The sequence below is a fragment of the Anopheles gambiae genome, chromosome 2 (genome assembly GCF_943734735.2).
Source record: "Anopheles gambiae chromosome 2, idAnoGambNW_F1_1, whole genome shotgun sequence".
Lineage (NCBI taxonomy): Eukaryota > Metazoa > Arthropoda > Insecta > Diptera > Culicidae > Anopheles > Anopheles gambiae.
This window is the reverse complement of record NC_064601.1, coordinates 98920746-98936488: the sequence shown is the minus strand read 5'-3', so window position 1 is coordinate 98936488 and position 15743 is coordinate 98920746. Positions and strand designations below refer to the sequence as shown.

General features: G+C 48.1%; 1 protein-coding gene across 13 annotated transcripts in view; it reads right to left on the bottom strand.

The window, feature by feature from the left end:
• The window catches only part of LOC5666916 (protein spinster), a 97025-nt gene that overhangs the window by 43429 nt on the left and 37853 nt on the right, over nucleotides 1-15743 (bottom strand). For 2 of the 13 annotated variants that reach the window (XM_061643618.1, XM_061643620.1), the window contains exon 2: nucleotides 9041-14606. The exons of the other annotated variants lie outside the window; for them this stretch is intronic. In XM_061643618.1, coding sequence (XP_061499602.1) covers nucleotides 9255-13493 — 4239 coding nt within the window. In that variant the 5' untranslated portion in view covers nucleotides 13494-14606 and the 3' untranslated portion in view covers nucleotides 9041-9254. Of the gene's footprint in view, nucleotides 1-9040; nucleotides 14607-15743 lie in introns of those variants that run through there. 13 annotated transcript variants of the gene reach the window in all.

The following is a 15743-nucleotide window of genomic DNA, read 5'->3' as shown; positions in this document are numbered from 1 at the left end:
CATTTAAAGAGTTTAGTTATGTCCCCCTACCCAAGGTAAGGCCTCTAAACTCCAACGTTTCCAGTAAGGGAAACCTCCTAAAGGTTTCTATGATCGCCTGGACGATCAAGTGTCGAACGTCCGCTTCGAAACAGTATCCACCTCAGTTCTACTTAATTCGGCAAACGATGACGAAGGCCACCCTGACCAACACGAGTTCAAAATTACTGCATGGCAACCGTCCCAAAAATCGAACATACCGTGACTATCTCAAAACATACCACATGGCGACCGTGACAATCATTAAACATACCACAAATGGAGCAAACCTGGTCGAGTTGATGTTGAAAACTGTTGCAACGTGGAAAGACATAGCAAATGGCATACGATAGATACTGCTAAAGCTGCAGGTCTCATGGAAAGAGGACCCCCCCCCCCCCCGAACGCCACACAGAGAGAGAGAGAGAGACACACACACACACACACACACACACACACAAACATAAGTAACGTGGCAAAACAAGTGCACGGTGCGTTGAAAAAACCAGGGTCCTACCTTCATGTCCGATAATGTACCCCTCGCCTGAGCGCGCTGCTGAAGGTTTGGATGTGTTGGTGCGTCAGACGGCCAATCGCTGTCAGCCGTCGTCCGTGCTTTTTCCCTCCATAGCGCTATCTCTTTCTCGCGTGTGGTCAATGCTCGCGAGCTGTTGTGACGCCTAAAAATGACGTTAACAAACATTGCGGCGATAAGGTTTTATTTTCACAAATCAAACCAAAAAAGCGCAACAAGTCCAATTGCTGCAATGTAAAAATGACCAAGGAAACGCTAGCTCAAGCTGGAGGGTTTACTGTGTAACGCGCAGAACCTTAATTCGCAATTACACGTTCAGCCTGGCGCTGATTATCATCAGCATTCTGTTCCGCCAGCATCTAGAACGCAGGCTGGAAAGTTCACTGGCAGTCCCTGGGGCCTGCCATCGATCTGAACGTGTTAAGCATTAGGCCGCGGGGCCATGGGGCTTTCTCAAGCTGAGAAATCATTCTCAAACACTCATTTAAGTTTCTCAAGCACTCAAATCTTGTTCTCAGACGCGAGCCCGTGGCCGTCGTCAGTTTTTCTCACTTTGAGAAACTGATATTGCCACTCATGCTTTATTTGGAGCTTTAAATAGAAAATATATTTTTGATTGCATTTTTTTTCAATTATTAACATTGAATACATTTTCCAAAGTGATTACCGAAAAACAAATAGCACAATAGCTCCTATTTCAGTTAGCCGATCGCTGCATCGTCAACTTTCTCAAAGATTCTCAAAGATTCTCAAAACCGATTTTGTTCCGATTCGACAAACGCTGAGAACGAGGTTTTCTCAAAAGCACTCATGAGTGCTTGAGAAAATGAGCGTTGAGAATCCCCATGGCCCCGCGGCCTTAAGCATAACTTTGTTACACTAAGCTTTTGCTTTCGTATGTTGTACATTACACAGATATGCTGTGCCGTCTGCGCATGTGTGTATGCAAAACTGTCGCCGAATCTATGCTCTTCCGGAATGTTATGATCCATCGGTCAAAGAAAGGAAGGTGTTCATGACAGTGGCAGAGTAGGGAAATCGGGGGCCCTAGGCGGAAAGACGAATTGAGGCCCCTGTACATGGTAACTGATGACCGGGAGGAGGGGGTCCTGGCATACAGCTGTTATGAGATTGAACATTATACTTAAATTGCCTTAGAACTTAGCATAACAGTCCACACCCGGGGAAGACTTTGTCTTGACTTTGTTGTTGCCGGGTGTCCATCCTCATCCCTCCCCCTCATTAACAGCGGGCCGTTCATGGTGGCCTCTAATAGCCGGATCAGCTTCCCAGCAAAATGGTACCGCTACATGATGTTCCATAGCTCATTCCGGTCTATGATGTCATAGGCTGCCTTAAAGTCGATGAACAGGTGGTTCGTAGCAAACTGGCGCTCTCGGCACTTCTGCAGGATCTGACGCAGAGTGAAAATTTGGCCGGTGGTGGATTTGCCTTTGTTGTGGACAGACCGCTGCCTCATCCTGAGGGCTCATTGTTGACAGTGGGACTGTCGTCCTGTGACGTCCTCAGTGACGATCGCGGTGCGAGAAGGAACAGTCGTCTTCTTCCCGCATAATATTTATAAAAGTGTTGACGAGGATGGGATCCTCCTTGCGGTGGGGGGGGGCGGGGGGTGGGGGTTGGAGGGGGGTTCCCAAAAGAACCAACACGGAGACCATCGCGTTGGATGGGAACCCTTTGGCATTGCGCAAAGCCCGAAAGGATCCTCACTCCGCTGCAGTACTATTACGGCCAAGGCGAAGGGACATTCCGCCTTGGACTGACGACACGCGGCACCACCGCCGTCCGCTACAGCGTCATCATCGAACACACACTGGTGCAGCAACGACGTCGCGGCATCACGACCGCCCCTCGGCACCAGCATCATCGCGGAGCCTGGTAAGGCACAGTGCTAAGGCATACAGGATGCCCCCTGTGCACCCCCGTCGCCGGATCTCCAGCTGCACAGGTGCATCTCAACAGCGACATCACGGTCGCTCCCTATGCAGCGGTACCGGCTAAGCGATGGAAGCACGCGCGGCACCACGGCCGCCCCCTGCTCAGCCGCATAGCGATGTCCCAACGGCAGCAGCATCCAGCAGAGCTGCGTCAACAACAACATCGGCGTCAGGTGTAACAGCCATCGACAGCGGCAGGAATTGCGCTACTGTTACACCTTCAATGACAACATCAGCACGGTGGCTACAACGCAACGAGCGAGCGCAGCACATCGACTGCCCTCTGTTGCAACCCGCAACGCTCATCCCGATCGAGCGTTAGTCACAGAGGCCGGTCAGCACTCTACCCCATTTTTCACAGCGCCACTTGAGTCGTGCGCTTGCCGCGTCGGTTTAATTCGCAATAAAACCGCTGCGTTGGCTTAAGCCGTACCGGCTTAATTAAAACGGGAAGATGTTGTGGACAGTCCGATGACTCACCTGAGGGCTCGCCGTTGACAGCAGGGCTGTCATCCTGTGACGTCCTCCGTGAGGATCGCGGCGCGAGAAGGACAAGTCGTCCTCTCCACACATTGCGTGAATATTTATATCCGTGTGTCAATGTAAATCATACCAAAGAATAGTAGCAAATACACACTTCCTGCAGATCAGCTGATGCATTTCGACGGTAAGCCTCTCCGGCCTCATCTTGAAGAGCTCGGCCGCCAGTCCATCGTTGCCAGCAGACTTATTGCTCTTAAGGTGCTTGATGGCGCCTTGTTCTGCCACTTGCCCCTGTCTTTCCTGCCTCTGCTCCATTCAGGTGTCCTTCGAAGTAGCACTTCCACCTTTCGATCACCTTCCGCTCGTCTCCGTTTACCATCAGGGTTTGCTGTTTCCTCAGTCGTCTGTAGATCTCCACGTTCTGACGAGTTTCATGCCGTAGCATGCTTGTCCACACTCTTCGTCGAACCATTCCTTTTTCTCTCTGAGTGGTAAGCGGCCGATATATTGTGTTCGGCTGCAGTGCTGATGGCTCTTTCAAACATACGTCAGTGGTCTGCGAGGGGTATCGTGGCGATGTTGTTGTCGGCCGGAAGCGCTTCCCCGAGCGCTGTCGCGTACCCCTCCGCCAGCATACTTCAACCGGTCCAGATTGAGTCATGGGGTAGAAAAGGGAGTCGGTTGAGTTTCTGCCACGGAGAGTTTCTAGCGCAGCATTACCATGACCAGGAAATGATCCGAGTCGATTTTATTCTAACCCGAAAAAAACATTCTACCAACAAAATCTCTCTCTCTCTCTCTCTGGTAGGCCCAAATTGAGGTGGCAAGATGGCGTGGAGGCGTCCGCCATTAAGGCCGGGGTAACGGACTGGTAGACGAAGGCACGAGACCGTGAGCGGGTTCTTGTGCACTCCAGAGGCAGGACAAGACCGCAAAGCGGTTGTAGTGCCGGATAAGTAAGTAAGGAAGTTACGCCATCTTAGCCGAACATGATACTAACCGCGGTACTAATGATATAAGGCGCGGAACAACAGTCAATGTGTAGCATATCTGCTATACAGAACATATTGTAATACACACTATCAGCCATAGACACATAGTAACACACTTTGGAAAGCCAAGTCACACCATTGTAACACATTCATTATAACACATTCAGTAAATCAGATCATACCATACACACCCGGAAGAGCTGAGGCCACACCGTTCATATAAAAACAATTGTGACACACTTAACAGAACCAACCGAAACGTACAACATAAGCAGGAACAGTTTATGCATTATAACCCAAAGCAGGAACAGTAGAATCATGAAACCCAAAACAGGAACTTAGTGACAAGAACCATCGTTATTGTCAACAAAAGACAAACGTAACTAGCTTAGTGAAAACAATAACTTTCCAACATACAACCCGGAACCAAATGTGAGAAACCCTTAACTTCATTTGAGTATAAATAAAACCAACTCCGATCATGGCAAGTCAGATTCGTTCGGACTGTCAGGATAGGACTATGCCCATCCAACATCTATCGACTTCTCATTTAAAGAGTTTAGTTATGTCCCCCTACCCAAGGTAAGGCCTCTAAACTCCAACGTTTCCAGTAAGGGAAACCTCCTAAAGGTTTCTATGATCGCCTGGACGATCAAGTGTCGAACGTCCGCTTCGAAACAGTATCCACCTCAGTTCTACTTAATTCGGCAAACGATGACGAAGGCCACCCTGACCAACACGAGTTCAAAATTACTGCATGGCAACCGTCCCAAAAATCGAACATACCGTGACTATCTCAAAACATACCACATGGCGACCGTGACAATCATTAAACATACCACAAATGGAGCAAACCTGGTCGAGTTGATGTTGAAAACTGTTGCAACGTGGAAAGACATAGCAAATGGCATACGATAGATACTGCTAAAGCTGCAGGTCTCATGGAAAGAGGACCCCCCCCCCCCGAACGCCACACAGAGAGAGAGAGAGAGACATACACACACACACACACACACACACAAACATAAGTAACGTGGCAAAACAAGTGCACGGTGCGTTGAAAAAACCAGGGTCCTACCTTCATGTCCGATAATGTACCCCTCGCCTGAGCGCGCTGCTGAAGGTTTGGATGTGTTGGTGCGTCAGACGGCCAATCGCTGTCAGCCGTCGTCCGTGCTTTTTCCCTCCATAGCGCTATCTCTTTCTCGCGTGTGGTCAATGCTCGCGAGCTGTTGTGACGCCTAAAAATGACGTTAACAAACATTGCGGCGATAAGGTTTTATTTTCACAAATCAAACCAAAAAAGCGCAACAAGTCCAATTGCTGCAATGTAAAAATGACCAAGGAAACGCTAGCTCAAGCTGGAGGGTTTACTGTGTAACGCGCAGAACCTTAATTCGCAATTACACGTTCAGCCTGGCGCTGATTATCATCAGCATTCTGTTCCGCCAGCATCTAGAACGCAGGCTGGAAAGTTCACTGGCAGTCCCTGGGGCCTGCCATCGATCTGAACGTGTTAAGCATTAGGCCGCGGGGCCATGGGGCTTTCTCAAGCTGAGAAATCATTCTCAAACACTCATTTAAGTTTCTCAAGCACTCAAATCTTGTTCTCAGACGCGAGCCCGTGGCCGTCGTCAGTTTTTCTCACTTTGAGAAACTGATATTGCCACTCATGCTTTATTTGGAGCTTTAAATAGAAAATATATTTTTGATTGCATTTTTTTTCAATTATTAACATTGAATACATTTTCCAAAGTGATTACCGAAAAACAAATAGCACAATAGCTCCTATTTCAGTTAGCCGATCGCTGCATCGTCAACTTTCTCAAAGATTCTCAAAGATTCTCAAAACCGATTTTGTTCCGATTCGACAAACGCTGAGAACGAGGTTTTCTCAAAAGCACTCATGAGTGCTTGAGAAAATGAGCGTTGAGAATCCCCATGGCCCCGCGGCCTTAAGCATAACTTTGTTACACTAAGCTTTTGCTTTCGTATGTTGTACATTACACAGATATGCTGTGCCGTCTGCGCATGTGTGTATGCAAAACTGTCGCCGAATCTATGCTCTTCCGGAATGTTATGATCCATCGGTCAAAGAAAGGAAGGTGTTCATGACAGTGGCAGAGTAGGGAAATCGGGGGCCCTAGGCGGAAAGACGAATTGAGGCCCCTGTACATGGTAACTGATGACCGGGAGGAGGGGGTCCTGGCATACAGCTGTTATGAGATTGAACATTATACTTAAATTGCCTTAGAACTTAGCATAACAGTCCACACCCGGGGAAGACTTTGTCTTGACTTTGTTGTTGCCGGGTGTCCATCCTCATCCCTCCCCCTCATTAACAGCGGGCCGTTCATGGTGGCCTCTAATAGCCGGATCAGCTTCCCAGCAAAATGGTACCGCTACATGATGTTCCATAGCTCATTCCGGTCTATGATGTCATAGGCTGCCTTAAAGTCGATGAACAGGTGGTTCGTAGCAAACTGGCGCTCTCGGCACTTCTGCAGGATCTGACGCAGAGTGAAAATTTGGCCGGTGGTGGATTTGCCTTTGTTGTGGACAGACCGCTGCCTCATCCTGAGGGCTCATTGTTGACAGTGGGACTGTCGTCCTGTGACGTCCTCAGTGACGATCGCGGTGCGAGAAGGAACAGTCGTCTTCTTCCCGCATAATATTTATAAAAGTGTTGACGAGGATGGGATCCTCCTTGCGGTGGGGGGGGGCGGGGGGTGGGGGTTGGAGGGGGGTTCCCAAAAGAACCAACACGGAGACCATCGCGTTGGATGGGAACCCTTTGGCATTGCGCAAAGCCCGAAAGGATCCTCACTCCGCTGCAGTACTATTACGGCCAAGGCGAAGGGACATTCCGCCTTGGACTGACGACACGCGGCACCACCGCCGTCCGCTACAGCGTCATCATCGAACACACACTGGTGCAGCAACGACGTCGCGGCATCACGACCGCCCCTCGGCACCAGCATCATCGCGGAGCCTGGTAAGGCACAGTGCTAAGGCATACAGGATGCCCCCTGTGCACCCCCGTCGCCGGATCTCCAGCTGCACAGGTGCATCTCAACAGCGACATCACGGTCGCTCCCTATGCAGCGGTACCGGCTAAGCGATGGAAGCACGCGCGGCACCACGGCCGCCCCCTGCTCAGCCGCATAGCGATGTCCCAACGGCAGCAGCATCCAGCAGAGCTGCGTCAACAACAACATCGGCGTCAGGTGTAACAGCCATCGACAGCGGCAGGAATTGCGCTACTGTTACACCTTCAATGACAACATCAGCACGGTGGCTACAACGCAACGAGCGAGCGCAGCACATCGACTGCCCTCTGTTGCAACCCGCAACGCTCATCCCGATCGAGCGTTAGTCACAGAGGCCGGTCAGCACTCTACCCCATTTTTCACAGCGCCACTTGAGTCGTGCGCTTGCCGCGTCGGTTTAATTCGCAATAAAACCGCTGCGTTGGCTTAAGCCGTACCGGCTTAATTAAAACGGGAAGATGTTGTGGACAGTCCGATGACTCACCTGAGGGCTCGCCGTTGACAGCAGGGCTGTCATCCTGTGACGTCCTCCGTGAGGATCGCGGCGCGAGAAGGACAAGTCGTCCTCTCCACACATTGCGTGAATATTTATATCCGTGTGTCAATGTAAATCATACCAAAGAATAGTAGCAAATACACACTTCCTGCAGATCAGCTGATGCATTTCGACGGTAAGCCTCTCCGGCCTCATCTTGAAGAGCTCGGCCGCCAGTCCATCGTTGCCAGCAGACTTATTGCTCTTAAGGTGCTTGATGGCGCCTTGTTCTGCCACTTGCCCCTGTCTTTCCTGCCTCTGCTCCATTCAGGTGTCCTTCGAAGTAGCACTTCCACCTTTCGATCACCTTCCGCTCGTCTCCGTTTACCATCAGGGTTTGCTGTTTCCTCAGTCGTCTGTAGATCTCCACGTTCTGACGAGTTTCATGCCGTAGCATGCTTGTCCACACTCTTCGTCGAACCATTCCTTTTTCTCTCTGAGTGGTAAGCGGCCGATATATTGTGTTCGGCTGCAGTGCTGATGGCTCTTTCAAACATACGTCAGTGGTCTGCGAGGGGTATCGTGGCGATGTTGTTGTCGGCCGGAAGCGCTTCCCCGAGCGCTGTCGCGTACCCCTCCGCCAGCATACTTCAACCGGTCCAGATTGAGTCATGGGGTAGAAAAGGGAGTCGGTTGAGTTTCTGCCACGGAGAGTTTCTAGCGCAGCATTACCATGACCAGGAAATGATCCGAGTCGATTTTATTCTAACCCGAAAAAAACATTCTACCAACAAAATCTCTCTCTCTCTCTCTCTGGTAGGCCCAAATTGAGGTGGCAAGATGGCGTGGAGGCGTCCGCCATTAAGGCCGGGGTAACGGACTGGTAGACGAAGGCACGAGACCGTGAGCGGGTTCTTGTGCACTCCAGAGGCAGGACAAGACCGCAAAGCGGTTGTAGTGCCGGATAAGTAAGTAAGGAAGTTACGCCATCTTAGCCGAACATGATACTAACCGCGGTACTAATGATATAAGGCGCGGAACAACAGTCAATGTGTAGCATATCTGCTATACAGAACATATTGTAATACACACTATCAGCCATAGACACATAGTAACACACTTTGGAAAGCCAAGTCACACCATTGTAACACATTCATTATAACACATTCAGTAAATCAGATCATACCATACACACCCGGAAGAGCTGAGGCCACACCGTTCATATAAAAACAATTGTGACACACTTAACAGAACCAACCGAAACGTACAACATAAGCAGGAACAGTTTATGCATTATAACCCAAAGCAGGAACAGTAGAATCATGAAACCCAAAACAGGAACTTAGTGACAAGAACCATCGTTATTGTCAACAAAAGACAAACGTAACTAGCTTAGTGAAAACAATAACTTTCCAACATACAACCCGGAACCAAATGTGAGAAACCCTTAACTTCATTTGAGTATAAATAAAACCAACTCCGATCATGGCAAGTCAGATTCGTTCGGACTGTCAGGATAGGACTATGCCTGTTATGTATTTAATTCTCATTTATTAGGCAGAAAAGTTCACATGAGGTTTTTTAAGGAGTTGTAGCAAAAAGTAACCAAACGAATCCAATAAGGTGTAAAGAAGGAATGACATTTAACAACAAACGAAAGGTAGGGTCAACCTGTCAGGCGTTATGACACAACTGTCAAATACCAGGGTTCATATATAACACTCCTCCCTTCTTAGAAATGAACTACGGCGAGTATCGCAACGGCGGGTTTCGCAGTCTTGTAGAACGGCGGACGAAGGGCGGGGCGTCACTGGCTCGGATCGGGCTTCCTGTCGGTGTGTCATACGATGAATCGGACGCAGTAGATGAGTCTGATGACACGGAGACTGTCCGAGATGAAACGGGGACACTCGATGTTTGTGGAGAGTCGGTTGACCCGTAGTAGTGCCTGCGGTGATGGTGTACCTCCGGAGTTTGAGTTGGTACAGGTACACTTCGCGGCTGTTCTGTCCTGTTGTCGTCTAGGGTTGGTCGCATCTGATCCACGTGACGTTTCATCTGGTTACCATTGCAGTTGATGGAGTAGTGTAGATCGCCTAGTCGGGATACCACTGTACCTCGGATCCACTTATCCATTCTCGTACTTCCCGAGAGACAGTAGACGAGTTGTCCGGGCAAGAATGTTCGGTACGATGGTTCAAAAGCGACTCGTTGCTTCTCTGCTGTTCTTGTCTGGACGGATTGTGGTCGAACCAGGTCGAGACGTGAACGGATGTTTCGCCCTAGGAAAAGCTTTGCTGGTGCTTCACCGGTTTCACTGTGCGGGACTTTGCGGTACTGGAGCAGGAACTCGTTCAGGTTAGCTTGAAGTGTAGTGCTGGACGAATGCATAGCCTTCAAAGCTCGCTTAACTGTCTGAACGTATCTCTCTGCTTGCCCATTGGTTGCCGGATGATATGGAGCGGAGCGTTTGTGGAACTTGACACCGCTTCGTTGAAGAAATGTGGTGAACTCTGCTGCAGTGAATTGTGTTCCGTTGTCTGTTACAACAGTTAGGGGGGCTCCATAGGATGCGAATAGCTCGTCGAGGATTTTTATGGTTGCCTCGGTAGTGGTTGAGTGAGTCACTTTCACCTCAACCCACTTGCTGTACGCATCCACGATGATCAGTAGCATCGCGCCAGCAACGGGTCCCGCATAGTCAACATGCACACGCTCCCAAGGGTTAGATGGATACTCCCAATGGTGTTGATTGAACTTAGGAGGTGCTGAGACCGTTTGAGCGCATTCGTGGCATGATTTGGCTAGCTGCTCGATGTCTTTGTCTATGCCCGGCCAGTAGACATATGAACGGGCCAAAGACTTCATTCTCACCACACCAATATGTGCTGCGTGCAAATCTTGCAGAATTGCAGGACGAAAGATGTCGGGAATCACGACACGGTGTTCAAACAGCAAACAATTGGCAACCATGGTGTATTTGGCTTCTGGTGCTTTATAGCCGATTTGTGATAGGTTTCGTCCCATTTCGAGGTCTTTCAAAATTTTACCCAAGTGCTCATCTTTTCGCGTTTCGCGTGCGATTTGATCGGCTTTAATGGGCAGCTGCTGGATTTGGTTAAGCACAAAATCTTCAAAATCGTCTTGATCCTCATTTCCTCCTCTACGAAGAGAAAGGCTGTTGACACTGGATTGTGTCGAGGGACTTGGAATGCGTGAACAATAATCGGCATTCTTATTTTCGTTAGTCGATCGGTACACTACGTCGAAATTAAAGTGCGCTAAGTAATCAGCGTAGTTTGCCATGCGACTTATACAAAGTGTAGGCAGTGACTTCTCTGGATGCAGGATTTGCGTCAACGGTTTGTGGTCCGTGACGAGCGTGAACTTCCGTGCATATAAATAGTTGAAAAACTTCTTGACTGCCCAAACGATAGCGAGAGCTTCTTTGTCGATAACCGGATAGCGTTGTTCCGTCGCCGACATTGTACAGCTTGCATAAGCTATAGGTCTTTCTACCCCGTTACTGAGTCGATGGGAGAGCACTGCTCCGAGACCCGTCTTGCTTGCGTCAGTAGCTAATATCAATGGTAGTGTTGGGTCATACTGAGTAAGGACTTGTGGTGAAATTAAAATGTTTTTGATATCGCGGTAGGCTTCTTCGGCTTCAGCCGTCCACTCAAAACGATCTGCTGATAATATCTCACGCAATACCTTTGCTCTTGTTGACAAATCTGGTATGAACGCTGAATAGTATGTGGCTTTACCCAAAAATAGCTGTAATTGTTCGGGAGAAGACGGTCTTGGTGCGTCTCGGATCGCTTCAATGTGTTTCGTCGACTTGTGAAGACCTTCGCGATCAATTCGGTGACCTAAGCACTCGAGTGATGGTGTGGCAAAGACACATTTAGATCGGTTAAGTTTCAGACCACTTTCCTTGATTCTGCTTAGGATACTTGTTAAGGCTTGTAAAAGCTCTTCAAAATCTTTCGCGAAAACGATAATGTCGTCATAGAAGCTAACGACATTTGTAAGGCCTAAGAGAACTTCTTCCATTCGACGTTGCCAGATTGCGGGTATGTTGGCGGCACCGTATACTGCTCTGGTTGGTCGTATGAGCCCATGAGTTGTGGTGTTAAGGGTTAAGACATGACGAAACTGTTCGTCTATGGGAAGATGCGTATACGCGTCGGTAACATCCAAATGGCAAAATAGAGTAGCACCTTTCATTCGGTTGAAAATACTCTCAATTCGAGGAATAGGGTGTTCGTCTATTATCATTAAAGGGTTTACAGTAGGTTTGTAATTACCTGTTATCCTCAGCTTACCGTTTTTCTTAACGACCACGTGTGTAGGAGATGCCCACTCCGAATATTCGACCTTTTCGTAAAAGCCGGAATTTATTTTACAGTCGATTTCTTTGGCATACCTTTCTCGCAGCGCGAGGGGAACGTCGCGTGCTCTAGCAAACACTGGTGTTGCATTTTCTTTCAAGTGTACTTTTGCCGGGGGACCTGTCAGTTTACCCGGAGACTCACTGAAAACATCAGCATAGCTGTCTAATAATCTTGTTAGCTGCGTTTCACAATTTGGAGATAAGGTGCTATTTGATACTGTATGGATGGATGTACGCGAGGAGAACATGCGATTTAAATCGATCTGATCTGCAAAGTGAGAGATCCATTCGCGTCCCAGGAGTGAATCGTGTGCTCCGGACACTACATAGAGTTGCTCCTTTCGCGTTGTGGCTCCAATAGTTACATTGACATTCATCCTGCCAATACAGCTGATGCGATGCCCAGTATAGCTAGAAAATTGTCTGTCGCTTGTCTGCAAGGTGAAATGTGGTTTAATTGATTTGAGGGTTGCTTCTGATACGATTGCGCAAGGTGCACCGGTATCAAGCTCCATCTTCAGTGATTTACCATCGATCTTAACATCGATCATTTTTTTCTCACTCGACGGTATGTTATGAATACGGTTAAGCCGTTGCACTTGATCAATACTACCGGAGGGCGAAGAGATATCTTGTTGTGAAATGTGATGGTTGGATTTACCCGATTTGCAGACCTTAGCAATATGACCTTTCTTATGGCAATTGTTACATTTGGCGCTACGGAAACGACACTCGCTTCTGAGGTGTGGACCTCCACAGCCATTACAAGCTACTGGCTGGTTACCGTGTGTATTATTGAATGCGGTGTTCTCTGGCGAGTTTGTATGCTGCTTGTTTGTCGTGTTTCGACGCGTGTATGGTTTTTTTACATTTGGCTTTTCGTAACCTAGCTTGTTAGTAGCTTCAGAAGCTGGTTGCGACGTATTAATGTCTCGAGCAATATTGCGAGTTGCTTCTAACGCGAGGGCTACATCGAGAGCGTCTTGAAATGTGGATGGATTCTTTGCAACTATCTCGTCACAGATGTCGCGCTCTGCCAATCCATGTAACATTTGCTCAATGAGCATTCGGTCTAAAAAATTGTCGTATTCGCAATTTGCTGAACCTTGCTTTAACCGGAGAACGTACTGTGCAATCGATTCGTCTCGCTGTTGCACGATGGTTCGAAATTTAATACTTTCTACGAATTTATTCTTTTTCTGGTCCCAATGAGCTACTAAAATTCTCCGCATTTCCGAATATGGCACTTCTTGTGGTTGTTTCGGTGCGACTAAAAATTTTAGCGACGTGTTTAGCTCGGCTCCCATATGCACACGAGCATAATCCGCGTACTGTATTTCCGGGATTTTACTTAGCTGAAGCGCCCACTCAAAGCGGTTAAAATAATCAGCGACCGATGTTCCCTCGTTGGCACGGTATTCGGGCATAGCGAATGACGGAGCTTTCGGAAGCGGCGCTGGGATATTTTCACCTGTGTTGCGTAGTTCTGCACTTACTTGTTCAACGGCTGGTCCGATGGATGCCTTAAGTGCCTGCACAAGCATTCCGGAAAGGGCCTCCAGCAACTCACGGTTATCATTTGCCATCGTTTTCTGTTGTATTCAGCGTACAGCGAAAGAAACCTCCTTGTCGTAATGTTGTTCGCACGTGGTGATGCTAACCTCACTTTTCTGCTTGGGATGTGTGTGTGATGTATCGTTTGTTTAGCGGGCGACAAATCGCTTTTCCGCTGGCTCCGATGTATCCGACACGTATCCTGGACTATCCCACTTCTGACACCAAAATGTTATGTATTTAATTCTCATTTATTAGGCAGAAAAGTTCACATGAGGTTTTTTAAGGAGTTGTAGCAAAAAGTAACCAAACGAATCCAATAAGGTGTAAAGAAGGAATGACATTTAACAACAAACGAAAGGTAGGGTCAACCTGTCAGGCGTTATGACACAACTGTCAAATACCAGGGTTCATATATAACAATGCCCATCCAACATCTATCGACTTCTCATTTAAAGAGTTTAGTTATGTCCCCCTACCCAAGGTAAGGCCTCTAAACTCCAACGTTTCCAGTAAGGGAAACCTCCTAAAGGTTTCTATGATCGCCTGGACGATCAAGTGTCGAACGTCCGCTTCGAAACAGTATCCACCTCAGTTCTACTTAATTCGGCAAACGATGACGAAGGCCACCCTGACCAACACGAGTTCAAAATTACTGCATGGCAACCGTCCCAAAAATCGAACATACCGTGACTATCTCAAAACATACCACATGGCGACCGTGACAATCATTAAACATACCACAAATGGAGCAAACCTGGTCGAGTTGATGTTGAAAACTGTTGCAACGTGGAAAGACATAGCAAATGGCATACGATAGATACTGCTAAAGCTGCAGGTCTCATGGAAAGAGGACCCCCCCCCCCCGAACGCCACACAGAGAGAGAGAGAGAGACACACACACACACACACACACACACACACAAACATAAGTAACGTGGCAAAACAAGTGCACGGTGCGTTGAAAAAACCAGGGTCCTACCTTCATGTCCGATAATGTACCCCTCGCCTGAGCGCGCTGCTGAAGGTTTGGATGTGTTGGTGCGTCAGACGGCCAATCGCTGTCAGCCGTCGTCCGTGCTTTTTCCCTCCATAGCGCTATCTCTTTCTCGCGTGTGGTCAATGCTCGCGAGCTGTTGTGACGCCTAAAAATGACGTTAACAAACATTGCGGCGATAAGGTTTTATTTTCACAAATCAAACCAAAAAAGCGCAACAAGTCCAATTGCTGCAATGTAAAAATGACCAAGGAAACGCTAGCTCAAGCTGGAGGGTTTACTGTGTAACGCGCAGAACCTTAATTCGCAATTACACGTTCAGCCTGGCGCTGATTATCATCAGCATTCTGTTCCGCCAGCATCTAGAACGCAGGCTGGAAAGTTCACTGGCAGTCCCTGGGGCCTGCCATCGATCTGAACGTGTTAAGCATTAGGCCGCGGGGCCATGGGGCTTTCTCAAGCTGAGAAATCATTCTCAAACACTCATTTAAGTTTCTCAAGCACTCAAATCTTGTTCTCAGACGCGAGCCCGTGGCCGTCGTCAGTTTTTCTCACTTTGAGAAACTGATATTGCCACTCATGCTTTATTTGGAGCTTTAAATAGAAAATATATTTTTGATTGCATTTTTTTTCAATTATTAACATTGAATACATTTTCCAAAGTGATTACCGAAAAACAAATAGCACAATAGCTCCTATTTCAGTTAGCCGATCGCTGCATCGTCAACTTTCTCAAAGATTCTCAAAGATTCTCAAAACCGATTTTGTTCCGATTCGACAAACGCTGAGAACGAGGTTTTCTCAAAAGCACTCATGAGTGCTTGAGAAAATGAGCGTTGAGAATCCCCATGGCCCCGCGGCCTTAAGCATAACTTTGTTACACTAAGCTTTTGCTTTCGTATGTTGTACATTACACAGATATGCTGTGCCGTCTGCGCATGTGTGTATGCAAAACTGTCGCCGAATCTATGCTCTTCCGGAATGTTATGATCCATCGGTCAAAGAAAGGAAGGTGTTCATGACAGTGGCAGAGTAGGGAAATCGGGGGCCCTAGGCGGAAAGACGAATTGAGGCCCCTGTACATGGTAACTGATGACCGGGAGGAGGGGGTCCTGGCATACAGCTGTTATGAGATTGAACATTATACTTAAATTGCCTTAGAACTTAGCATAACAGTCCACACCCGGGGAAGACTTTGTCTTGACTTTGTTGTTGCCGGGTGTCCATCCTCATCCCTCCCCCTCATTAACAGCGGGCCGTTCATGGTGGCCTCTAATAGCCGGAT